Here is a 27,932-nt window from a genome sequence, read left to right as displayed (position 1 = left end):
TTATATAAATGTTAATTTCAACTATATTTCTTGCCGTGGTAATTGTAACTCCCTGCACTGATAATTCCAAAAAGGATGATACATTAGTGTCTGCAGGTATTAAAAAAAAATTATTGGAATAATTATATATATTAGGTCAAGATTTGAATAAATTTGTCTAACCATTAACAAGGTTAATCTTAGACTTCACAATACGTAAAGCTTACTTGCGCCCTGTTCCACAAATGGTTCCTGCCAATTGAAGTGTTCTTTGAAGGTCCATAACTCTTTGAAGTTCTGTGACATAGGCAGGATGATTCTGAAGAACCAACTCGTAGACCTTCCGAGAAACCTGAAATCAAAGATTATTAAGAGTTCAGAAATAAAAATATAATTTTTAAAATTAAAAATAGCTTGTTTTTTCACAATCTTTACAAAAATGTGTTTGTTATTCATTTAAAAACATAATAGAAAAAAATCCATGATTCAATTTTGGAGAAAATAGATTAAAATTTAAAAGTTCATTTAAACATTTATTGTATTGTAATATTTTAAGTAATCTTTTTTAACTGACAAATTTAAAAAGACAATATTTGGAACATCAGGAAGTTTCATTGGATATCCTCCTGGCTTAGTAAGAGCAGACCAAAGGTATTCATTTAACTTAGAAATATATTGCTGATTTTGAGTGTTCAGTCGTACTTTAAATTCTTTTTTATATTACCAGTTGTCTAGTGGGACTACATTTTAAAAATAAACATGGTACAGCAATAACAAAAGAATATCAGTCAGAATCTAAATTTTATAGGTTAGCTTAAATGCTATTACGGTCTAACTTTCAGAACCTCAATATAACTAAACCTAACCAAAAGAACTACATTTTCTTTTATTTTCACCCCCCCCCCCCCAAAAAAAAAAACCAAGCAATTTCCTTGATTTCCCATAAACAGAATTAAACTATCTTTTAAAATTTTACTTAAAGATGCAAAAGAAAACATAATAATTATGGAATCGATCAATACCATTTTTTTTTTCCAGTATACTTAAAGTTCAGTTACTTTGTTTTGATATGGAACAATTTATATTTTAATGTGAATGGTTTTCAAATTTTATGTGTGAGGTACTGGTTATCTGTAGGAATATAAAGTTCCATTTGATAGAAAAAGGTATACTCGTTCACATTGTAGGGGTTTAAGTTGTTTTCAGAGAAAAATCCAAGTTGAAAATTTTAATGAATTAAGTTTTCATCTTATTAAATTATGTTTTCATCTGTGTTTTTTTAGGGTCAAATTCTGATTTTTTAAATTCATTTTCTATTAAAAGTAAAATCTAGCTTAATCCCTAATATTCTATGAATCATATTAAGAAGATTCAATGTGTTAGCTGTTGAAATTAATCTTATATGAACATTCAAAATATTTGCACATTTTTTCTGGTGTAAAAAGTTTTTTTTGTCCAATGTTTAAGCTGATTTGATCCAATAATTATTTAATTTTGATTAATTTTCAATTATCACAAGATGATGTGATATATTTGTAAGAAATTTGCACTTGTTTCAAGTCAACATTTTTAGTTATACGCTGTGCAAAATTGATTCCTAAATAAATAACATACAAAGCAACAAATTTCCTAATTTGCAACAAACTTTGAACATAACTGAACTCAATTTAGTGATTAAAACAAATTTGTAATCATTGTTTATATTTTGCTAAGATCTAAGTGATCACATGAAAAAGTTTTTGATGTAATGAAAATAGCACTTTAGTTTTGATATTTACTAGAGTAAAATTCTAAAGAGAGAGTGAGAGAAAATATCATCCAACTCACCACATCAAGTTGCCCTCGGAGACGGCTTCGATCAGCATCAATCTGCTGGAGGTCAAGTGTTTCAGGAAGTTTCTGGAATGAAAACAAAGACATTTAAGCAACATTGTATTCATTTTAAATCCTTTTTTTTATATTGAGAGACAATGGATATCCTCTGGAAAAGCACTCGAGTCATGAAGAGTTTACATTGAAGCAGGGGTTGCACAATCCCTTACCTCATTATTCCTGGAATTACTTATGTTTACCTGAAAGTAGAATTCTGTAGCAACTGGTAACAATGTTGGAATAAGTTAAGGATTTATTATTTCAGAGATTTTTTTTTGAGGTCTAGTCAACTAGATATCTGGAGTGGATGATGGATTGAATTCATACCATTTCCAGGGATATTACAAAAAGTGACTACATAGACACTTCAAAACTAATGTAATGAATGTGAATAGATCTGGTTTCTTCTTCCTTACAAGAATATGATTGGCTGATCCTAAATACTGACTAGCATAGCCGCTGAAAGGTATGCAGAAAGCCTAACTAAGGAATACTAGCTCCAACCACGGAAACTAGATCAGTAAAGTGATTTTCTAGATTATTTTTCCAAACAGTTGCAAAGACTACTCAGCTACTTTAAATGAATATTCTTTTTGTGAGACATATCAAAAACTTACAGCACTTCATATTCCCAAAATATCATTTGTTTAAATACTCACCTTTCTCAATGTTGCTTTGGTGATCCATCACAAATCAGTTTTATAATGCATAAAGCTGTAACATCAAATCGTTATGTTTTCACATCATTATTGTATAAAGAAGTCGATTACATTGAAATTTACCATTTTTAATAAGAATCTGATTAATTAAAAATTGAACTAAAGAATTCTAAATTCTGTTCATTTCTTTTCATACTTTATGATATTATCTTGTTACATCAATCATTCCTCGTCATCGGAAATGAGAAATTTATTGATATTTTATCGGGTATCAATTTGGAGATTAGTTTCAGTCTGGCCCAGAATTTAAAATGCATTTCTTGTATCTTGAACAATATTGCTTGTTCAGCGTTTCGCAAAAAGGAAGAAAAGAACTACAGTGATTGGTGGAAGGCAAATTTACTTCAACTTTTATGATGAAATTTCCATTATTTTCTAGATTATGCACACATGTTGGTAAATAAGGTTTAATTAATGATTCATTTTTATTTTACGGTTTTGATCATTTAATGCTGAATCAAGTCATTGTGATAAAATAATTTATGCTTTAAATTTTAAATATTTATTAATGCTGTAAAAATGTTTTGTATACGAATGGCTTAATAAGTATTTAGGACATATCAAAAAAATATCTTTATGGGTCTTTGGCTAGTAGTGTTTTACTTTTAGCTGGACACACCCACACACAAACAATTATTCTTTATATAATAGATTATTAATTTGTCAATTTCTTTAAGATTATTTTTTGTCCAATAATTCAGTTTTGTAGAAAATTGTTGTATTTAAGTTTTTTTTATTTTTTTGATATAGTTTATTTAATGGTCATTTTTGTTTTATGGCATAACCCATTTTGGTTATCTCTATATAAATAAAATGAACTCTTTGACCTTAATAGAATTAAGAATCTAGACATTTTATGCAGATGTACTATGCACAAACTGCATCACAATATCTGAGGTGTGTTATAGGCATATTAGCTAATTAGCTATCCACTAACTCGCAGATCGGAGCTTCCTATATTATATCTGATGAGAGTTCACTGCCAAAACCGGTTACGATCAATGGAAGTAGTAACGTCATCTCTCTCTCTAAAAAAATTCATAATTTCACCACCACTCATTTACACTGTCCGTGACCATTCACAAAAGACAAATAAGGATGAACGCCGGTTTAGGTTTCATAAAAACTGGACTGCAATTTAGGTGAAACGCACCACGCTAACTTTTATGTTGGTTAAAAATAAAAACAAACACAGACCAAAACACTTTACATTTTCTTACAGTGCATTAAAACTTACGATACTTCAATTCCATTTTATTTTGCATTCTTCGGCAATTACAAGATCGTTTTCTTTGCTTTTTTTGAGGGGGGGGGTTCTATGTATCTTCTCTCTGCTTTTCGTTTTCCCAATCTTTCCCTTTCTCATATTTATTTCTTCTCTCTTTCCATGTTTCCTCTTTTTTTTTCGGCAAGTTCACCATCGTTTCTTTTCATTTTTATAACTTTCCTCTGTTTCTGTTTTTACGGACTTTGCATTTTCTTTATTTATTTCTTCTCTCTTTCCATTTTTCCTCTTTCCTCGGCAAGTTTAACATCCATTCTTTCTTTGCAATACAGCCGGATGCATTTTTTTTTTTTAAAAAGAAATCATACATCATTTCGGTTGCATTTTTTTTTTATAAAAAGATATCATACATCATTTAGGTTGCATTTCGCTTTGTTTGATGCCTTTCCCTCGATTTTCATTGTTTATTGCTTTTTTTAATTAATTTTTTTTTTTTTCTCAAGTTTTCCCTTAGAGGCGGCACTAGGAACCCATTCTATTTTTTTCATTTTCTTCCTTTTTTTCATTCTTTTTTTGGCTTGGAAACGTCTGTCTCACCTTCGTATATAACAACATATTTGCTGGGTAGATTTCGGGGGGGGGGGGCTAAAACAGCGGGGCTGAGGATTCTTCCATTACACCAACTCGAGCCACAGCAATGCGTGCCAGAGTACAGCTAGTGTTGAATAAAATCATTTTGATAAAATAATTTATGCTTCAATTCATGTTGTAAATTTTTTGTATGCAACTGATTTGTAGGTTAATTAGTAAAAGGCGGAAAGCAGGCCAGAGGATTAGTAGGCCAAAACATGGTGAGGCAACAACAACTATGGAAAGCAGTAATTACTGGGGATCACCATTTCTATCCTGTCATGTTAACCACCTGAAGAAGGCCAGAGCAATAATTGGCCGAAACGTGATGAAACAACAACAGCTATGAAGATAAGGATAAGAGTCTGCAAATAAATTTAAAAAAAAAATAAAAATAAATAATGAAAATTTGTCTTTAAAAAAAATAAATAAATAATGAAAAGTTGTCTATAAAAAATAAATAAATAATGAAAATTTGTCTATAAAAAATAATGAAAATTTGTCTTTAAAATAATAAATAAATAATGAAAATTTGTCTTTAAAAAAATAAATAAATAATGAAAATTTGTCTTTAAAAAAATAAATAAATAATGAAAATTTGTCTTTAAAAAAATAAATAAATAATGAAAATTTGTCTTTAAAAAAATAAATAAATAATGAAAATTTGTCTTTAAAAAAATAAATAAATAATGAAAATTTGTCTTTAAAAAAATAAATAATGAAAATTTGTCTTTAAAAAAATAAATAAATAATGAAAATTTGTCTTTAAACAAATAATGAAAATTTTTCTTTAAAAAAATAAAAATTATCCCAAATCTTGTATATTTATTTTATTTGTTTTGCTTGAAGTTGTGCTTGCTCAGCTAAAAAAACAACAGAGTTTAGACTAATTGAGGTAGCTTATTCCCTGTTGACTAACGTATGTCTGTGGCCCTGTGCAGTTCTAAGAGGTTCATCCTCCCAGGCTTTACCTGATCCCTTTGAAGAGGAATTAATCCATTACTAATCACCTGAGGCACTCCTAAAGAGAAATGCTGATGGGACTGCTTAAATATCTTTTACAAGGCAAAGTGTTCATCTTATATGGTGCTCTTTTCGCACTTTCCGACATTTGTGTCATATCATCCTGCCATTGAAAAGAGATAAGCAAATTAAAGTAAAACTTTCTACCGTCTTTATTTTTTGATAGGTTCTAAACAAAAAGAAACTTACCAACCAATCATCATATCAACATAAAAATTACATTACTAGATACAAAACAAAAACATACCAAACTGTAAAGTTTTATTTATTATCAACAACAATTTCAAATATGTTAAAAGATTCTATATTAAAATAATGTTTTTTTAGTTTTTACTGATGAGACATGTCAAACCAACTGACCTTAAGTTCATATTCACTTGTATCGAAATCTTCTGAACTGTAATAAGTTTCTTCAATACTTTCTAAGATCTCTTGATCAACATGAGGATCTCGTAGTTGTTCCTGGCAAAAGAAATGTAAATGATGCAATGTATTTAACAGATTGAAACACACATGTAAGTCACAAATATAAATAATTTTGACACCATTAAAACAGAAACCATATATGATGACGGAAAGAGTGTTTATAAAACATTGCTGCGATACAGATGTAAATTTATTCCTTCTAGGAATTTATATCAAATATGACTGGCTTAATACACTATGGATCTGATTGGGAAACCTCTTTCTAGGGAATAAACTTTTCCTCTTCTGCCTGAGCAGTAGGCATAAGGGAAATTGATTGTGGGTTTTGAGGCTAGTAGGGATCCTACATAGGGACAGCAAGAATAACTTGTTTTGACTGTATTTCTATGGAAGAGTTTGTAAAGCTTATTAGATGGTGCAAAGTATTTATTAATTGGAGAAACTGTTTACTGATGCTATATTTAACACTGAGGGAATAGGGGGAGTGAACCAGATAATGTTACTTTTCTATTGTGTTGTCTGACCGGTTGTAAGGGTAGGTAAAAGATTGTTTCTCTATAGCCACTTTCATGGATTGGGTGGCTTGTTGAAAAATCTCAGGGCTGACAGGTTAGAGAGTCTCCTGCTAATGTTAAATATGAGGGTTTTAAAGACTAAGGAGGAGGGCAAGGGTGATTGTTAACATGTCTGAGCTGTTCAGTAGGTTTATGGTATGTATACATAATTATGTGCATGTGCATGCAATTAAAATGTTTGTTTCATTATTACTAAAAATTAAAATGAGATTACTGAATAAATTTAAAGTCAAAGTGGTTTAAGAAATATAAGGCAAGACACTTTAGGTGAAGTGAGTATAAGAAAGGCTGATAACAAATGCATAATTTCTATTCTTAGCCAAATGTTTCGGGAATTTGAAAGTGAAAACAATGTTTGAAGAAAGATGTTTTTCTTAGAAAGAAAATCAAACTATTTCAGAGACTGACCTTAATCTTTGCTATGGCAGGGTCTGTATTCAGTTGCTCTGGACTAATCAATGTATCTTCCACAGGTAACCGCAAGGCATCCTAAAAAATAAAGAATTACAGAAATTAGGCATTTTGGAAAAGAAATAGAAAATAAAAATTCATTTCTTAACTCTAGTTTTGTAGAGTAACACAGAATAAACGACTTGTATGACAGAACGTAAGTCTATTATCTGCAAATTATCCATTTATACGCATGATAGGAATGTTTGTCTATAGTACTTGATATTCCCAAATGGTCACCGATTTACATATTAACTAGGCTCAACTCTGTTTAACTTTGGTCATCTGACAAGAACCAATGTGTCAATGTGATTTATACCTAAACATCATTTTGAAAATAAAAAATGTGTTTCATCTTGCGTAATCAGTTTTTAAACAAAACAAACTTTGACTCATCTTCTTGGCATATCTTCAAATTCATCCTTATGCACTTAACACATTCTCATTTCTGGAAAAGCGTCAGCAACCTGGGACTATATCTGTAAGTCACATTATGCACACGTAAATGATCATGAATGTTAGTTTCCACAAACTTTGTACTAATCTTGACTTCTTGGACTAAATGCTGACATTGTGGGTAATGATACCTCATCATATGACCTTGTAATACAAAGTCATATGATGGGATATCATTATCACGTTTCTTTCATTTCATCAAGTTTAGATCCTTTCAAATACAAGAACCGGATCATTGCACGACACTCAATAGGCTCCATTTCACACCTGACTCAATTCAAACCTAGAAATCAAAAACTACAATTAGTTCAGAACTATAATTTGCCATATAACCCATAGAGACATAAATTATTGCAGATGCAAAATTTCAGCTAGATCAGAAAACTGAAAGTGAGTCAGGAGTATTACATGTTGAATGGTTCTCATACATAAACATAATTTTGAAATTTTTATATTGAACCAATACATACTTTCAAATAATCAGTCAATAAATGTAGTTATTTTATCCATGGTTGGAGAGGGTTAATCAATGTCATCATCATTATTATCAAAGTTTTTTTTTTATCATTCCTGGAGGGGAAGACCTCCCTGGGTCTTTCCACCTTTGTTTTGTTTCTGGCAACGTGTAACAATGTAGGCCGTGGTTGGGTGTCAAAATCATCGTTCCATTGACTTTTTGTTCTCACCCTTTTTTCCATTGCCTGGACGTCCATTCTCTAAATGTTGTTTGAAGATCTTGAAAGATGACCCACCTACATATGGTGATATTGTTTTTTCCAGTTTGCCGTCTCATCAAGGTATGTAGTAGACTTAATTTTTGTTTTTTTTTAATTGCATTTTCATTCCAAACAAGGCACAGTGCCACTTTGATGTAGGTGGTTACTATCTGGGACAAAAATTGCAGGAATACTATATAGGGAGTTGAGCAGCAAGATGTCTGTTTACATTACACTTGAACTTCTGCATGTCAGTACAGTCGGGGAAGCAGAAACCTGGAAGGGAATTCTAAAGTCAAGTAGTTCTAGAGAAGAAAGTATTACAGTTGACACTTACCGGCATAAAATGCTTTAATATTTAATATGCAAATATTATTTAATTCTTTTCTATTAGATTATCCAATCATGGACTAGCGGCCAATCAAAACAGAGAATGTACTTGTCTATCCAAGCTTTTATGCCCCAGTATGAAATCATCAAACTGGGATGATCATGAGGTATAGAAACGACTATTTATTAATTTAATAGCAGGCCGCCTGGCATTGCATGTTGTAAAATAAGCTTAAATATGATATTTAGTTTATGCAGATTTTGTATTCATTATTATTAAAGAATCGATTCTGTATTGATTATTATATTGTACCCATTATATAGTAGTTCCCCTCCCCTCACATGTTGTAAAATATACTTAAATATAATTTTTCAATTCATGTAAATTTCATATTTGTTATTATCAAATCGATTCTCTTTTGATTATTATATTGTACCCAATATATAGTAGTGATTTCAAAAGTAAAAAAAAGTATACGACTTTGGTACCTTCAGTTAGAATTGAAACCAAAATATATAGCTTTCCAGTCTTAGTCCTTACCATTTGAGCTATCAGCAGTTAAAAATTAACCAACTTTAACATATAAATGTATATCTGCACATGCATAGAAGAATATTTTAAGTTGACTTGCACCTGTCAAATTCCAATTCTTTTTTCTTAGAAACTATTTTTGCCGATTAAAGACCAAATCAAATTTGTTCCACAGGTCCAAATCCATTATACATCCAATTTTAAGTCCGTTAATCAAAAATTGAAGAGTTTAGTAGAGACTGTTTCTCAGACAAGATCATATATATATGATTGCTGCATCTTTCCAGATGATCGCCGTCACATTGAGTTCTCCCAATCTTGTCGTTCATGCCATCTCAGATGACTCTGCACTCCCACCGCAGATTTGATATATATACACTAGCAATCAACCTATGTTATGTACTGATTATCAAATTGGCCGATTACCAATTAATCGGAATGTGATAATCTGTCAATTACCGATTAGTCGACCGATTAATAGGTTTTCTAATGCCGATTTATCATCAAATTTTGTTGTCATAAATTGTAAATGAAGACATTTTAACTCCTTTTCTTTATCGAAGAGACATGCATCGTCTAAACCATATAATCAAATAACATGGCATGCTATTAACATGTAAACTTTTATAACTGCTCAGAGTTTGAGGAAAATTGATGTAAACATATGAAAAATTTCCATTCTTATTGAATTAAAATTATTTTTTACTTTAAATGATTGTCAACGAAAATTATTACTTCATCTTTCAGTTTTCACGTTGAGGAATTGTACAGTAAATTGTGACAATGTACAAACTGAAAAAGCATTCTTCAGTCATATTCCTGTTCCTTGTTTTGGGGCGCTTGCTACCATTACATATTTTTATTTTTCTGGTTTAGATAATATATATTTTATTGAGATAAATTACTAATTAGATATCAGACATAATTTTTTACATATTTAAATTACTTAACTAAATATTGACAACAAACTAATTTTAAAAGATTCACATCATATTTAGAATTGGATTGTACATCTACTGTCCACTAATGACAATGAAGCAGAATAAAGCAGGATACACTACCCTGCTGAGGATGAAGCAGGAACAAGTGTAAATTATAACATGTCAACTTTGAAACCAACTGACAAAAAAAAAAAAAAAAAAAAAAAAAAAAAAACTGAAAATGTCACAAAAGACGTTTTCGTTACTCCTAGTATAAGAAGACAATATGAAAATAAAAATAAAATAATTTATAATTCAATTTAGGCTTTCATTTTTGAAGTGTTAAAAGTGAGCATCATTTATAATAGCAAAATTACACTGATGGACAATTTTTAAAGTATCATCAAATAAAACTGAATAAAATTACAGTAAATATGTACATTCAATATAATTCTATGCATAATGATTATTGCGTCTATGTTTTTTTTTAAAACAATTCCAACTGCAACTTACTTCCTTATAAGTTGATAAAAATGCTGATGTGTACAATTTTGATGGCAGAAATAAAGTACCAAATGTCCTAAACATATACTAGTTTCAAAATCACACATCACAAAAACTGGTAAAATATACAGATCTGGAATATTGCATGCCTAATCAATACATACTGTAGAATGCTATTCGTCCATTTGAGGTGGTTCCCTCAACTCCTTTCTCAGTCAAACACATAGAAACAAAACTTCAGTTGTCCTTATTTAATGCTTGTGGCACAAATCACTTATTTTGTATTATTTATTAAATTGTTAGGTGAAAGTACAGACTAAGAAAAACACCCTCTCCTCCACATGTTAAGAAATGGGTTTCCTAAAAGTTCTCGGCATACATACTATTGTTTTTTATTATTTTGATATCTTTATTTTATTTTTGTATTGGCTTTATTCAAGTTAACACTGTGATTGTTTACAAATGATTCATTTCTGGTTTGTGCAGACCGTTCTGCTTTACGTTGAATGCCCAGAAAAAGTCCCTTAATGATTTATGTTTATCAATTTGAAAATAAGGAAACGAACTTGGTTGTTTTTCAGAAGAACAGAATATTTTTTTAACTGGTAAACATCAATTATAAAGGGCTTTTTCATGGAATATATGTGAAGCAGAATGATTTGCACAAACTGGATTTTTTTTAAAGAAGAGATTCATTCATTTTTTCATACGAGAATTTGGGACACTATAAGATTCCTACCTTAACAACTTACCAATGTGGGCTTGTTCAAAAAATTGTCCAGTTATTGAGTCTATTTGAAGAAATCACCAAAGAAGCAAGTCACAGAACTTCAACAATATTGATGATAATACCTACATTTTTAGCTTTGAGGTTATTTCTTTCAAAAGCTGTCCGATCTATTTCTGATATTTCTGACTCTAGGTGGAATCCTTACCACTGTTGAACATTTCAATGAATCAATGGAAACAACATTTTCATCCTATCTAAAGTAAAAGTAAAACTATCTCTTTCAAGCCTGTTTGATGAATTAGTTTCAAATAAGCCTACAATAACAAATGAAAACTTAGAGAAGGTAGAAGCTGAGTTAAACATGAAGAATATAACTACAACAGAAATACAAGCATCACAATCTAAACTCAAAAGGAGCAAATCCCTTATGATTAAGTGCACAAAAGAACTTAATCATTACATAGCTTTACAACTACTCGCAAGAGGTGATGATCCATTTCAGTGGTGGAAGAAGACACAGTAGACCTTACCAATGCTGAGTAAACTGGCTTCAAAATATTTAAGCACGCCACCTTCATCCGTTGAGAGTGAGCAGCTCTTTAGTGCATGGATTTTTCCCGACAGTGGTGCCGCCATTTGTCTTGGGGGACCAAAGCATTTAATCAAAATGGGCCTCACAGAGATTAGTCTTATCCAATCAAGAAAGATCATACGAACAGTTGGAGGTTTCACACTCATGTGTCAGGGTTGGCTACCAGTTGAGTTTGTGGTCAGAGGGAAAACAACTAAACAAGCCCTCTACATATGCAAGGGCATACAACGGCTTTATCTCAGCAGAGCAACCTGCATCGATGTGGGAATATTGCACAAACATTTTCCAAACCCTTTAGCAGACGTACATGAAGAGGTAGACACCGAGTCTAAAAAGTGTGTAGATCAATTGCCAAATCGCCCCAAAAACCTCCCTTTTCCTGCAACAGAAGATAACATAGGCAAACTTAAGAGCTGGCTCCTAGAAAAGTTTGCCAAAACGACATTCAACAAAGATGGGATATTTCCAGCCATGTCCGGCCCAGCTGCCCACATTCACCTCAAAGAGGGAGCAATCCCTAAAGCCAGGCATAACCCAATTCCTGTACCCTTCCACTTCAAGGAACCAGTAAGACAAGCCCTTTGGAAGGATGTAGAAAAAGGTATCATAGCTCCAGTACCCGTGGGTATGCCTACTGATTGGTGCAGTACTATGGTAATAACTGCCAAAAAGAATGGTAATCCAAGGAGAACAATAGATTACCAACACCTTAACTCTCAATGCAAGCGAGAAACCCACCATACTGGGTCGCCATTCCAGTTGGCACTGCAAGTGCCACCTAGAACAAAGAAAACAGTCCTAGACGCTGTTGATGGATACCACTCGATTCTCTTAGACAAAGAATCTCAACCATTAACCACCTTCATAACTGAGTGGGGAAGATACATGTATCTTAGGATGCCTCAAGGATATGTCGCATCTGGGGATGCTTACACTCGTAGATACGATGAAATAATAAAAGATATCCCACGCAAGGTGAAGATAGTAGACGATACCCTGCTATATGATTCTAGCATTGAGGGAGCCTTTTATCATACCTTCGATTTTCTGCTCCAATGTGCTAAGAATGGAATTGTGCTCAACACCGACAAATTCCAATTCTGTCAGGATGTCGTACAATTTGGAGGCCTCCAGATAACTTCTTCAGGAGTGACCCCTTCTGAGTCCATGATATAAGCGATACAGGATTTTCCTGTCCCAAGGACAATTACTGATGCCAGATCATGGTTTGGGCTTGTCAACCAAGTAGCCTGGGCATATTCACTGGGTCCAGTTATGGTGCCTTTTCGGGACCTCGTCAAACAAAACTCCAAATTTGCTTGGAATCAAAACCTTGAAGACGCATTCAAAGATTCCAAGCGAGTTATAATTCACCTAGTCCAGAAGGGGGTAGCAACATTTGACAAAGACAGAGCAACTTGCCTTACTCCAGATTGGAGCAAAGAAGGAATGGGCTTCCTACTCCTACAAAAACATTGCCAATGTACCATGGAAAAAGCCCCAATCTGCTGTTCCGAAGGTTGGCATCTGATATATGCCGGCAGCAGATTTTGCACGGATGCTGAGCGCAGATACGCACCAATAGAGGGTGAGGCAGCAGCAATAGCATGGGCATTGGAGAAATGCCGTATGTTCGTCATGGGTTCTCCAAACATCATAGTGGTCACAGATAAGCAACATAACAGAGTCAACAGCCTTAATAGCAACATTTGCAGACAGCAGTAATATAGCCATGATATCACCAGACCTAATTTGTTCAGCAGGTCGTGGCGATCAACAATATAACAAATTAATAGACACAATACAGCAAGGCTTCCCAAAAACACGTAATCTCACTGCGCCCGAAATCCGTGAGTATTGGGAGGTGAGGCACCGCCTTAGCACTGACAATGGTCTAGTATTGTTGGATCGAAGGATCGTCATCCCCAAAACACAACGAAAAAAGGTCCTACACTGCCTGCATTCTGCACACCAAGGAGTAGTCGGCATGAAAGCACGTGCCAACGAATCGGTGTACTGGCCAGGGATGGATGCATCAATCCGCAGTATTAGAGCGAATTGCATGGTATGCTCAACCATCGCACCTAGTCAACCAAGGGAACCTATCATTCTAACACGATCCCCAGAGTGGCCATTCCAACAAATCGTCATGGATATTTTTTATATTGGAGATCACACATACCTTGCCTGCGCAGATAGGCTAACTGGTTGGCTAATTTTATACCGCCTAGAATCAGGTCACACTACTACAACTAAATTGATGTCCATATGCCGACAACTGTTCCAAACATATTGTGCCCCAGAAGAACTCAGCACCGATGGCGGCCCACCTTTCACTTCCAGCACGTTCCAAGAATTCCTGAAAACATGGTGTGTTAGGCACAGATTATCTTCTGTTGCGTATCCCCAATCCAATGGCAGGGCAGAGCTCGCAGTAAAAACTGCAAAGAGGATTGTGAAAGGAAACACAGGCCCCCACGGTTCCTTGGACAATGACAGTGTTGCCCGGGCCATCTTGCAGTATCGGAATATCCCAATCCAAAGCATTGGCCTATCACCGGCCCAATTATTACTTCACCGTCGACTACGTGACTCCATCCCATCACAGCCAATCCTCTACAAGCCTCATCCTGAATGGGTGTCAGCGGCACAACATCGCGAGGAAATGCTCCACCACCGCAATGCAAAAATAGTAGAAAGATACAATAAATATACCCACAACCTTCCACCATTACAATCTGGTGACACTGTAGCCATCCAAAATCCAGTCAATCGCAGATGGAACACAACGGGCAAAATCATCAGTTCCCTACCAGATCAACAATACCGAATCAGGGTTAACGGATCCGGAAGGATCACACTTAGGAACCGCCGTTTCCTCAGAAAATGCGAACTTAAGCCTACACCAACCCCAATACCAAGTGCAGCACTAGGACCAACAATTCCCTCAAGCGATACTACATTCTGGCATATCCCACTATCTCCCTGTAATAGCACATACACAGCAACCAAACCCCAACAACAAACCACACATATATCCCCACGCTTTCGATCAAGGATTCCCCGAGCTCTTTCTAGGTTACTACCACACAACAAACTAGGCCTAAAAGAGAGATACACCTCTCACACAACCCAGCCTACTCGTGGGGGGGGGAGAGGGGAGATGTAGAATAATCAAAAGAACTGTGTTAGTCAATAACACACAACAACAATAATAGCAGCAACACTTACCAAGGGTTCAGCTTATGCACAAGACAGACATCAGATTGAGCTGGACTGAGGGCTTGTATTTATGTACAAGCATATCCAATCAGGTGATTCAGCCAATCACAATCCAAGGAATAGACTGGCCCATGTGTGCACAATGGAATCTCCCATTGTGCCATAAATAGTTCTCCTCTTTCATGAGAAGTAACTTTAGTCTTTGTCAAGTTATCCACAACTTGAACGCTGACCGAAAGTCCACTACACAATTCAACAGTGGTAATGTGTGTATGAACCTATGAGGAACAGACTGTGTCCTGAGAATAGAGAAAGTCTAATGTTTCTACATTACAACTTAAAAGTATTCAACTTTAAATGCTGAGGAGACTGAGAGGAGGCAGGCAGCAAGAATAGAAGAGGAAGTAGAGTAGCAGCAGGTGTAGAACTTCTACTATAACTTATAGTTATTCACTTAAAGAATTACGATTTGTGTTTTGTAGTTGGTTTGTAATCTCTTTTTTCTTATCTAATCATTTAAGAATTGGAAATTGTACTTTGCATTTTGTAAATTTAGTTAATAAAGGCAAAAAGGCATAATAACGACAGACAATTAAATGTTAAGTTAAATTAGTAGTTACTATATTAATGTGTCAAAGCTATCTGATGAGTCACTTAACAGTGATAAAATGATTTAAATTTATTAAGAGAAAAGTAAGTAATCTGCCGATTATTCGGAAAATTTGCCGATTACCGATTACCTGCTGATTAATTGGTACACTCCTAGTTTATATATATATATAATTTACAATTTTTATACTTTTAAATTTCATTCAGAAAAATATAATTTTCAAAACAAAAATTTATTGTTTGGACAAAGAATACAATATTTATATTAATTTTCTTAATCCATGGATTTTCGATGTAAGCTCATTTCTTCAGCATATAAGTCATTAGCAAAATAATAATTTTGGTTTGATATAATTTTGCTATTTAGCACATACATAGAAAATATATTTTAAAGATTACATCTTTTTAAGGGATATAGAGAACGAAAATAAAGGTTGAAACAAAAAAGGATATGAATTTTGGTATTCGAATAGAATATTAATCCTTGAGTACAATAGGATGGTGTTATTAGGTTCCAGATTGGTTGAAGATTAGTCCATCACAGGTAAAATCCAATTATATTTGATGAATCATCCAGAGTAACATGTCGTAATCCTTTGCGAATAAAGAATTTAGAATTAATCCATCTCAGTTTTTGGTTATGTAATGTCGGTAGAAATATGTTCTCGTTCATAAAGTAAATCCCAACTGGTGTGATCTAATTCATCTAATTATTCTGAGATATATATATATATATATATATATATATATATATATATATATATATATATATATATATATATATGAGAGAGGTTTTCGCTATTGGAACGTCAGAATCTTGATACTGTAAGAAACCCAAATGCGCACACAATGTACTCCCTTTTCAAGTACAACATCGAGATAGCCTGTTTTTTAGATGTGCACTCAATTAGAACACAATCACAATTGTCTCAGTCTAGAAGGATTATTTATGCACTGACTGTAAACAGCTACAAATATTTTTAGGTCACATTTACTTTTTCTATTTTTTTTGTGCAGTTGTTTTCATTATTTTATGAATAAAATTAGAATGGGATCTTATGACATTTTTGAGATGAGAATCAATTGAAAATTGAACCCATTTCACTGTAATTTAGGCCATTAAAATAGGATTTATTCATGTTAACTTTTAATTAAAACTATAGAGTGGGTAGAGGCAATCACCTAAAACACAGAAAACTGTACTTTGATGTAGAACAATACATTCTTATTTAACAAATCCTATTTTAATTACCTAAATTACTTACAATGAAATGAGTTCTTTTATGATATTTTTAAAAATTGATACACTAATACTTAAAAAAAATTGATACACTAACGTTGTTTTTTAAATTGACACACTAACCTTTTTTAAAAATTGATACACTAAAATTTTTTTTTTTAATTGTTACACTAAAATTTTTTTTTCATAATTGATACACTAACATTTTTGTAGAAATTAATACACTAACATTATTTTTTTAATTGATACACTAACATTATTTTTTTAATTGATACACTAACATTATTTTTTTAATTGATACACTAACATTATTTTTTAAATTGACACACTAACCTTTTTTAAAAATTGATACACTAACATTATTTTTTAAATTGACACACTAACCTTTTTTAAAAATTGATACACTAACATTATTTTTTAAATTGACACACTAACCTTTTTTAAAAATTGATACACTAAAAAAATTTTTTAAAATTGTTACACTAAATTTTTTTTTTCATAATTGATACACTAACATTTTTTTTTAAATTGATATACTATTCTATCTATGTCTATTGGCCATCATCTTGAAAAGACGAAGGTTAGGGATAGGAGGAAAACAATTAGCAGGAAATGAGTTCTAGAAGATTGCAGTTCTTAGAAGCTACTGGAATAGGAAGCTGTATCGCAATGAAATATCTAAACAGTGAATTGATGGAGACCATCAGACAAATGAGTCATTTGAGCTGAAACAAAGAAAGCAGGGAATAAAGCAGACAATTCTGAAGAACATGTACCATAATATTTATAAAAAAAACAAAACAAAAAACTAGCAACATCACGTCTGTGAGAGAGAAATTACAGAGGAGAAAAGGTTGGGTAACTCAAATTACACTTTATCAAGAACCCTTAAATGGGACAACGATTCAACAGCCCAAATATGACACTAGTACTCCAAACATGGTATTGTAGTAGATTTGTAATGAAAGAGAATAATCTCAAGTGTAAGAAAGTGTTTAGAACGATAGAAGAAAACGACTTTAAAAGAAGCAGAAAAACTGAATTAATGCGAATGAAACGTAAATACTTGATTAACTTTAAGGAAAAATAGAAAAATGAAATTCTTATTCTCTTTCTTATGATAAAAACAGTTTTTTTTATGTATTTTGTTGCACACAAGTTGAAATATTCTGTTTTTTAACCCAGAAAGTTTGTAGAACGATTATCAAACCTACTTCAACTTGTATAAGAATTTTGAGAAATTTGTTTGAAGTGTTGATAGTAAATCCTTGAAACTGATAATTTTGAAGTATCATCTTTTTATGAATGCACAATTTTTTTCTGTTGCGTCATTAATAGTTTGCCTTTTGTTTAGTTCAACTTACGCTATTTTCAGTGATGAATAATTTGATTTTTAATATTGATATCTAGAGCTACTGCCCTACTTTCTCCAGCTTTGTCAAGTGCATGGTATATACATTCAGAGATTACAGTTAGGATATCTGCAGTAGAGCAGGCTTAACTAAATTCATATTGTTGGTCGGACAGAAAGTTAGCAACTGTAAGGTGGTGGACCAGAGCTTGATTTTTTTTTTACATGGTAGTCACCACTTATCAAGGCCTGAAAGCCACTCGGGGATAAGGGTTATTGCGTGTACAGTAATCAATGGGATAATATGGTAGTAATCATTAGTAATGGAGATTTGATAAAGTGTCTTCCTTAAGGGGGCGGTTTATCAGGAATTTGTTTATGTTGGATTTGAAGACATCCAAATTGTAGTCAGGTGGGAAACAGGCAAACGGAAGAGAGTTCCACAGGCATGAACTTCTAAGAAAAAATCTTTGTTCATGGAATTTATGTTTTAATTTAGGAACAGATAAAGAGTGGGGAAAATTATTAACAGTGGTTTCAGCTAGATGAGTGTTTTTTATGAAAGATTGGTGAGGGGGGACCAGAGATTGGAGCTCAGACGAGCACTTGCCATGGAATTAATTATGAACTCAAATATCTTGGTGAAGAAAGGGAGGAGGTTAATAGGGCGATAATTTAATGGGTCAGACCTTTCGCCAGAATTCTTGTAAACTGGTACCACGGAAGCAGTTTTCCAGCAGTCAGGGAAGCAAGATTCGTTAAGGTATTTGTTGAGTGGAGAGAACTGGAGCAACTTCAGCATTTTTTTTAATAGTACAGCCGGGATGAGATCAGGTCCACATGCTTTTGAGGTGTCTAGGTTTTTTATGATATCATGCATTTGAGAAGAGGTTATTTTCAGATCATCTAGTGTGGTTTCTGTCCACAGTGGAAAATCAGGGAAGAAGTGGTTTGCTGGTTCCAAAGTGAAGTTTGAGGCAAACACTTTGGCAAGCATGTTAGCTTTCTCAGTTGCTGTGCAAGCAACCTCATGATTGTTGGATAGTAGGGGAATTGGTGATTGTCCATTATTTACTACACTGTTGTAGATTTTCTAGAAATCATAAGTTCCTAATTTCTGCACTTCAATGCGTTTTCTGGTGGTTTTGGTGTATTCTCTCTTAGCTGTCATTATTTCTTTCCTACAATTACTTCTAGCCTCTATATACTTTTTGTCTGTTTGTACTGGACTTATGCCGGATAAATCTGTGGTATGCATGCTACCTTTGAGCAATAGCAGCTGTGCAAGGAGAAGTAAACCATTGGGGAGAGTGGGATTTGCTATAGAATTTCCGCGCGAGAATATGTTCTTCAATTGCAGTTTTGAACCATTCAGTGGTCTCATTTGCACACTATTCTGCAGGAAGATAAAAGATGTTTCCTCATAAAGCATCTCTGATGAAATCTCTGATGGCTTCCCAGTCAGCCTTCTTATAATACCTTGTCGTTTTGAGTAATGGCTCTTCAGTTTTGGATTCAGAGTTTAGGGTGATATCTACCATTATCACAGCATGATCAGCATTACCGAGTGGACTATGGGCATTTTTTACATAAATCGTTAACTGTGGTAAAAACTAGATCTAGAAGTGAGGCTTGTTGATCTTGCTGATCTGGAAGACAGGTCGGAAACATAACTGTCTGTGATAGGAAATGAGATATAGAGAAGCTATGTGTTGTGCTACCAGCTACGTCTGTGTAAGTAGAGAATCCAAGCCAGTTACTGTGGTGGACATTAAAGTCACCAAATACATGTACTTGCATGCTAGTATCAATGGAGAGTGCTGTATCTAAGCTGTCAGAGACTTTGTTGATTAGAGTACAGTACTGGGTCGAGGGAGACCTGTAGAGAAAATACAAGTAGCTAACGCTATGTTGCAGACTAAGTCTAAAGCACATAAAGGCATGGTTGTCTCATTCTAGTTTTGATTCTCTAATCTAGTCGACTATAGACTCCGTCCGTTCATATGTCTGTCTGAGACCTTACGGCAAAGTGGGAGATAACCAGGCATGTTAAAGTGGTTAGAGGGAATGGAAGAGTGTAGATTAGTTTCACTTAGTGTCAAGATATCCGGGGAGTTGTTTAGGAAAAATAATTCAACATCATCTAAATTAGTTCTAAGCCCACGGATATTCGTGAATGCAAGCCTCAAGGGAGGAGGCAAATGGTTTCATTTGAGTTTACACCTGGTTTAATAGTAATTTTTGATTGAACTGTCATTTTATTTAAAAGTTTTTTTTTTTATTTTCCTTCATCTTTTTCTGCTGGGGGTGGGACATCCATCCAGATGTCTGACATTTACCCCTATTTTAGTGAGTCAAACCAAGAGATCTTTTTAGGTTTCTAGTCATCCCTATCAGTATAATCGTTTGTACCTTACTTGCACTTTGTATACCGGGTATACTTGCTAAGTACTTTTCAAAGTTCTTTTTCATAAGCCCAATTGTTCCTATGATGATTGATATTATTGAAACCTTTTTTAGTTTCCAGTTTTGTTTCATGTCATACATAAGTCCTTGATACCTTGTTATCTTTTCCCTCCTGCCTCTGTTAAGCCCTGTATCATTGGGTATGCTGACCTCTATTATGGTTGCTTTTTTATTTGCTCTGTCCCAAATCACTATATCTGGTTTAACGGCTGCATTTTCTAGATATGTATCAGTAGGAATTATGTAGTCATAGTGAATGGTGTGGGTGTCATTTCCAACTGTTCGCTCGGGTATATGTTCTCGGAATTTCTTACTACACTCAACATTTAGCTTCTTACATATCTTCCAAACTTCGTTATGACAATCTGTATAATAGCCATTTCCAAGTAAGACTTTGCAACTACAGATCAAATGGCCCACACTCTCAATGTCAGTGTTGAAGAACCCGCATTTATTGTTATTGCTTAGACCACTCATCTTTTCGAAGGTGTTTCAGTTTAGGATGATGAGGTGCTGGACAAAGTGGTTGTGTAGAACAGCAAACATGCAGCACAAGTACATCATCAGCCGACTCGTCAGCTACAGGATTATGGCCCACTGGAGATAGGTGCGGGCCCCTTTCCATGCACAACATGGCTCTACAACCATCCTGATATTATACGACTGATGATGGAGCAGCCGCTCTTAGCGCTACCAAAGAGTTAGGACTCTTGTACTGTCAGTCAGAATACAGCAGCCAGACAAACTGTCAAACCGATACCCTCAATCCGTCAGATAAAAATCAACCTAATCCAATTGCATTAACATATGGCACTCAAGCACCCTAAGATGCCCAGTTTAAGGAGATAGAAATGTGGTGGGAGTGGGGAATAGTGTTCATTGCTCTAGTCAGGAAACAAGGTAAAACATTGGGAGTTTCTGTCTAGTCCCTGTAATCACACCTCTGCGCCTGGCTAATAGGCAAAGAAGAAGTATGAAAACTGAGCAATAGGCAGAGCCTATCTACTCCTTAATCAGTTTAGGTTTGCAAACCAGTAATTTGTTTGAGTCACCAGCTCTAGGAAGGTTGTTAACCAGGACTGACGAGGCTTCCCTCTCCTTTTAATTAATGCCAAGACGTATGAGGTCAGTAGCATAGGTTTAACTTCAGAGTTTTCCTTCTCCTCGATGGATGACTCGAGAAGATCTACAGGTCCATGAACACTGAGAGGGTTATCTCCATGCCTGGGTCCTAAACCAGGTATTTCTGTTACCCTGCATGGGTAGTTACGATTAGTTGAGTTAGTACTACCGATTATATATCTGAAATGTTACATTCTTCAAAATAATTGAAAAAGATTTAACTATGCATTCCATTTCATTATTAATGGAAAAGTAAAAAAGCATCTTGATTTGCAGCTGTTGATTTAAGATAGGAATTAAAATGCTGGTTAAAATATTGTTCATATATCAGTTTAAGAATCGGATAAAATGTTAAAGTATGATTCAAAGTGATATTAGGAATTAAGATAAATGTCCAGTCATGCATCAAATTTTAAGTCAATAAGAGCGAAAAATAAGATGTATCAATTCAATATAGATTTAAGTAATGATATAATTATGATTTAAAGTACATTTCACTACAGGTTAAACAGGAAGTAAAGTATAAGCTATGGAAACTTCAGTATGAATAATTAGATATAAATAGCAGTATGGTCATATTTATATTAGATATAAATAGCAGTATGGTCATATTTACATTAGATATAAATAGCAGTATGGTCATATTTATATTAGATATAAATAGCAGTATGGTCATATTTATATTAGATATAAATAGCAGTATGGTCATATTTATATTAGATATAAATAGCAGTATGGTCATATTTATATTAGATATAAATAGCAGTATGGTCATATTTATATTAGATATAAATAGCAGTATGGTCATATTTATATTAGATATAAATAGCAGTATGGTCATATTTATATTAGATATAAATAGCAGTATGGTCATATTTATATTAGATATAAATAGCAGTATGGTCATATTTATATTAGATATAAATAGCAGTATGGTCATATTTATATTAGATATAAATAGCAGTATGGTCATATTTATATTAGATATAAATAGCAGTATGGTCATATTTATATTAGATATAAATAGCAGTATGGTCATATTTATATTAGATATAAATAGCAGTATGGTCATATTTATATTAGATATAAATAGCAGTATGGTCATATTTATATTAGATATAAATAGCAGTATGGTCATATTTACAATAAATATAAATAGCAGTATGGTCATATTTACATTAGATATAAATAGCAGTATGGTCATATTTACATTAGATATAAATAGCAGTATGGTCATATTTATATTAGATATAAATAGCAGTATGGTCATATTTACATTAGATATAAATAGCAGTATGGTCATATTTATATTAGATATAAATAGCAGCATGGTCATATTTATATTAGATATAAATAGCAGTATGGTCATATTTACATTAGATATAAATAGCAGCATGGTCATATTTACAATAAATATAAATAGCAGTATGGTCATATTTATATTAGATACGAACATATAGAAATTGTAGATATTAAGTATATTACTTAAATAAAGTTCTTCTGGTTCCTAACATTTAAAGATAAATCCTTCTTTCATTAAAGTTTGGAATAATATTTTTGCATAACATAGGTAGTGTTTTTTTTTTGTATTAATTTGAATTAGAGGAAATGGTTCGAACTAAAGTTAAGATACGGTATTACTGTATATTAAGAATTCAAAAGATGGTGTTATGGTATAATTAATGGGTTTAAATGAGTTAAGATAATGTCAATAGTGTAGAACACATATGCAGTGACTTGGAGTCATTATAATCTTTTATTTTCAAACTAGCAAAGATTTTTCCTGTTTTGGCGGTGACGGAATTCAAATTGGAGATATTTAAACAAAAAGAATACAGGAAGAAAAATAAATAAATAAAACATGATCTTTTGAGCCTGTTTTTTCTTTAGATTATATTTGTCAAAGGGAAAAAACAAAAGAGAAATTGATTAAAATGTGGAGAAATTAAGAATTAAGATTTGAGTACAAAAAAAATTTTTTTTTTCAAAACATGTTTGCAATGCTTAGGAATTACCCAATTTCTAGAAAATAAAATAAAAACTAAGAAAACTTATCGTTAAGTCATGGGGAGATGTAGTTTACCAAACTCATCTATAGAGCCATTTATACTGCTAAGAGTTATTTTGATTCTATAGTGTTGATATTTTGATTGCTGAGAGATGGATCGAAAAAAGATGAAGATGATGGTGCAAAAAAATGTTTTCACAGCGATATCTGTTTTATGACAAAATTATTACAGTAACTCGTAAAGTTTGGTAAAAATGGTTTTCCAAATCATATTCTGGGACAATCTGTTGCTATCTATGCTGATGACACAATTGTCTATGGCAGCACTTTGAAGAGCATTCCTGAACAAGACTTTGCTGATTATCTCCCTTCTGATCTGGATCATGTGGTGTATTGGAGAAAAAGTTGGTTGTTACTTTTAACATGTCTATAACCAAGTTTCTCTCCTTTAATCACCAACGCTCAGATCCTCGAATTGAAATTAATGGAACTCTCTCTTTGAGGAAGTTCCTTATTTGGTAAGCTCTTTAGACTGACTTTCAATCCAAATATAAAATGGCAGACTTATATCTGATCAATTGCTAAAGTAAAAATGGTGGGATCATTCTATTACTCTAGAAACTCTGACTCAATTCTCTTCCTATACAAAAGTCGGATACATTTTAAGATGGGGTCCTGCTGCCACATCTGAGGAAGTGCCACTTAAAGTCATCTTTTTTGCTTTGACAAAGTATACAATCAACTTTACAATCTAGTGGGATGATCTCATCCGCTAGATATCAACTCTTTCTCACAGAAAACAACATTGATAGTTTTTTGCTACTTTTCCATGTGAAAGGTGCTTAAGTGAGATCCAATCTCTAATTCCTCCTTTTAAGACATTCACAGCAAGAACTGTTTTAACTGAACAGATTTGTCAGTTTATGAATAATTCAGTCAAGGGTAAAGTAATTGTGCTATTCATTTCAAAGGTGTTTGACAGAGTGTGGCATCCTGGTCTTCTACATAAACTTTGAGGTTATGATATTAGTGATAAAGTTCTTAACATTGTTAGGGCTTTTCTTTCTGATCGCAGTTTGATGTCATATCTTCATTTTCTTTCCTATCAATGCTGGTGCTCCTCAGGGCTCTATTTTTGAATAAAACTGTTTCTTCTCTACTTAAATGACCTTCCAGAGAATATCATTCAGAAATTTAACGTTTATGCTGATGACACCACCTTCTATTCTGGTATTGCTTTTTTGCTCATCTTTCTCAGATCAGTTGAAATATGCGGTCGATTTAGAAGATGACTTGGGTTCTATTAAAGATTGGAGTCAGTTTTGTTTAATCCTGTTAAGACTCAACTATTATCCTTCAATCGCAGACGTGTTCCTTTTCTTCCTGAGATTCTTATGGATAGCTCTGTTCTCCATGAGAAAATAACTGTAAAACTCCTTGGTCTTTCTTGGAGTTCATATATTAAATCCATTGCTCTGCTTCTGGGAAACTCGGTTCTTATTATCACTTTAAACACTTTCTCACATATGAAGTTATTCTCTATCTTTATAAATTTACTATCACATGATGTATGGAGTATTGTTGTCATATTTGGGCTGGTGACTGGTTCTTGAAAAATTGCAGAAATGTATCTGTAATTTGATTGGTCCGACACTTTCTTCTTTTTTTTTTTACAAAGGCATCACCACTTATAAAGGCCAAGAGACCACTGGAGGATAAGGGTTTAAGAGTGTACAGTAGACAATTGGACTATAAATTAATTGTTAGTAATGGAAATTAGGTCAATTTGTTAACTCATATGGAACGGCTCATCAAAAACTTGTTTACGTTAGACTTGAAGACAACCAGATTGTAGTCAGCTGGAAAGCAGGAAAACAGAAGACAATTCCATAGGCATGCAGGTCTAAGAAATAAGCTTTGTTTATGAAATCTACGTTTAGGTTTAGGCACAGATAAAGAGCGGGGGAAATTATTGATAATATTTTCTGCTAAATAGGTGTTTCTTGTGAAAGTTTTGCGAGGGGAGACCATAGATTGAAGCTCAGTCTAGCACTTGCCATGGAAATAACAAAGCAGAGAAAAACTCGCAACATCTCTTCTGTGAGAAAGAGGTTGCGGGGAAGAGAAAAGGACATCCCCTACGAGGCTACAAAGTCTATTTTGAACTCTATCAAGGCAGAACAAGTCCTTTCTAGCAGCTCCTGACCAGATGTGGCAACAGTACTCCATCTTTGGACGTACCTGGCTCTTATATAGATAGAGAATTGCATCAGCAGGTAGATATCTACTGGATCGATAGAAGGATCGCACCATTTTCCCAGCAGCCTTGGCAACGAATTTTATGTATGTGTCCCATTTCAGATCAGGAGTAAATGTCAAGCTCAGAAGCTTATCAAAACATGAGGCCTCCCCAAGTAGTGATGCCTAATTCCTTTAACAGGGATCTGTCCATCATGTGTAGGTGATCTGTGGTGAGTCTTTCTCTGGCAAATGTGGTGGCATAGATTTTGGCAGACTCAGCTGTAATCCCAGCTTTGAGAAAGAAGTCTTCCCAATCCTCAGGTTCCATTTTTCGTAGCGCCATGTAGAATATTGCTAGGGTGAGCCAGCTAATCCAATGAAGATGTTGTGCTGAATGGATGCGATAATTGACAGTGTAGTTCCTGGCAGAAGTCTAGAACAGTAAAAAAAACCCTGAACGCCAGAGCAGCTGGCATTTGTAAAGTGGCACCTGCCCCTCCTAGCATGTTTAGCCAATCAGGCGCCTCAAAATAGAACAATCCACCATCCCTGACTAATTGTAGACTGGTCCAATAGCAATTAGCATACCACTAATTGCTACTGAATAAATATGTTGAAATTAGTTAAATGGTCCATAATGGTGGAGAGGGAAGGTAAGCGCATTCTGGATTCTACAGATCTAATATAACAAAATATAATGCATTAAAATAGAAATCACAAGCAATCCACTATTATATAAAAAAAACTTTGTGTGTGTGTGCGTGTGTGTGAATTTGGTCCCTATGGGCTCAAAAACGACTGGGACGATTTTTTCTTTTAATTTCACATAGGTATTTTATATGTCTGGAAGTGTTCTTACATAGGTTTTGTATCAGAATGCATCGCATAAGTATCGAAAATTGATAATCGAAAAAATTTGATTAAAGAAGAAAGTCTGATTTTGATCAAAGTTAACACTTTTATACAACCTAACAGCACAAGTGCATTTGAGAAATTTTATCACTGCACAGGCAGAAAGGCCCAGCCTATAAAATCAACAGTTGGTTCTTTGATAAGACAGGGGTGCATTTGAAATTAATGTTTACGTTGATAGCACAATTGGACCATGATACTTGACTTTGCATTTTAAACTTTAAGTGAAGCCATTATTTACTGATAATTTCATAAAATAAACAGTAGATTCTCTACAGTGCAATGTAAACTATAATGTATTGTGGACTAAGTTACTGCAGGAAGGCATGTCAAGCTTCCTCCTAGTACAGAGGTCCCTAACTAGAGCAAGCAATCAATCGATTTGATTTTGATGACAATAAAAGTATTAGAGGATGAAACGTTTGTTGATGCTCATTCAGTCCCAGACAACATCGGATCTCCCTGCTAGTCAAGCCTAAAAGCCACTTGAGGATAAGGGTTAAATGATATCGATTTTTAGTTGAACGATGAAGAATGTTATAAGAGGATTGAAAATGATGAATGGAAAGAAGAAAATTTGGTTACTTATGAGGAAGGTTTATGACAAATATTTTTTGATATTAGGTTTGAAGATAGCACTGTTGTAGCCAGCAGGGAAGTAATCCTGTGGTAACATGTTCCATAGATTGGATGTTCCTGAAAAGAAACTATATTCATGAAAATTCTGTTATATATGTAGCACATAGTGGAAGAAGGGAAAATATTTTGCTGTTGTAGTAGAAAACATTTTTTTTTATGAGAATCACTAGGGATAAGGCATGAAGCCACTTGATGTAAGGAGCTAACAAGAACGATAGCTGATTATTGCAAAGACAGGACTCAATGCGAATCCTCGAAAAAACCAAGGACCCCCCCTCACAGACTGCCTATGCTAAGGCACCAACCGCCAAACTCCCTCAGCTCCATTCAACATGACACCCCAACAGTTTAGGAAATTCCGAATCGATTGGGAGGTATTTACTAAAATTAATGACATGCCAATATTCAATTGTACAATTGTGCAGATGAATCGGTCCAAAATG

The 27,932-nt window shown here is 33.8% G+C and overlaps 1 protein-coding gene across 3 annotated transcripts in view; it reads right to left on the bottom strand.

The window, feature by feature from the left end:
- LOC145277051 (syndetin-like) overlaps positions 1–27,932 on the bottom strand; it is a 173,971-nt gene that overhangs the window by 130,919 nt on the left and 15,120 nt on the right. For all 3 annotated transcript variants that reach the window (XM_080128706.1, XM_080128708.1, XM_080128707.1), the window contains exons 2-5: positions 6,858–6,938; positions 5,809–5,910; positions 1,807–1,878; positions 207–331 (exon numbers count right to left, since the gene is read on the bottom strand). In XM_080128706.1, the coding sequence (XP_079984832.1) occupies positions 207–331; positions 1,807–1,878; positions 5,809–5,910; positions 6,858–6,938 (380 nt within the window). The remainder of the gene's footprint in view (positions 1–206; positions 332–1,806; positions 1,879–5,808; positions 5,911–6,857; positions 6,939–27,932) is intronic.

Source organism: Euprymna scolopes, chromosome 5 (assembly GCF_053919585.1).
Source record: "Euprymna scolopes isolate OS-2025 chromosome 5, ASM5391958v1, whole genome shotgun sequence".
Classification (NCBI taxonomy): Eukaryota; Metazoa; Mollusca; class Cephalopoda; order Sepiida; family Sepiolidae; genus Euprymna; species Euprymna scolopes.
The sequence above is the reverse complement of the archived record's forward strand: the minus strand, read 5'-3'. Positions and strand labels throughout refer to the sequence as shown.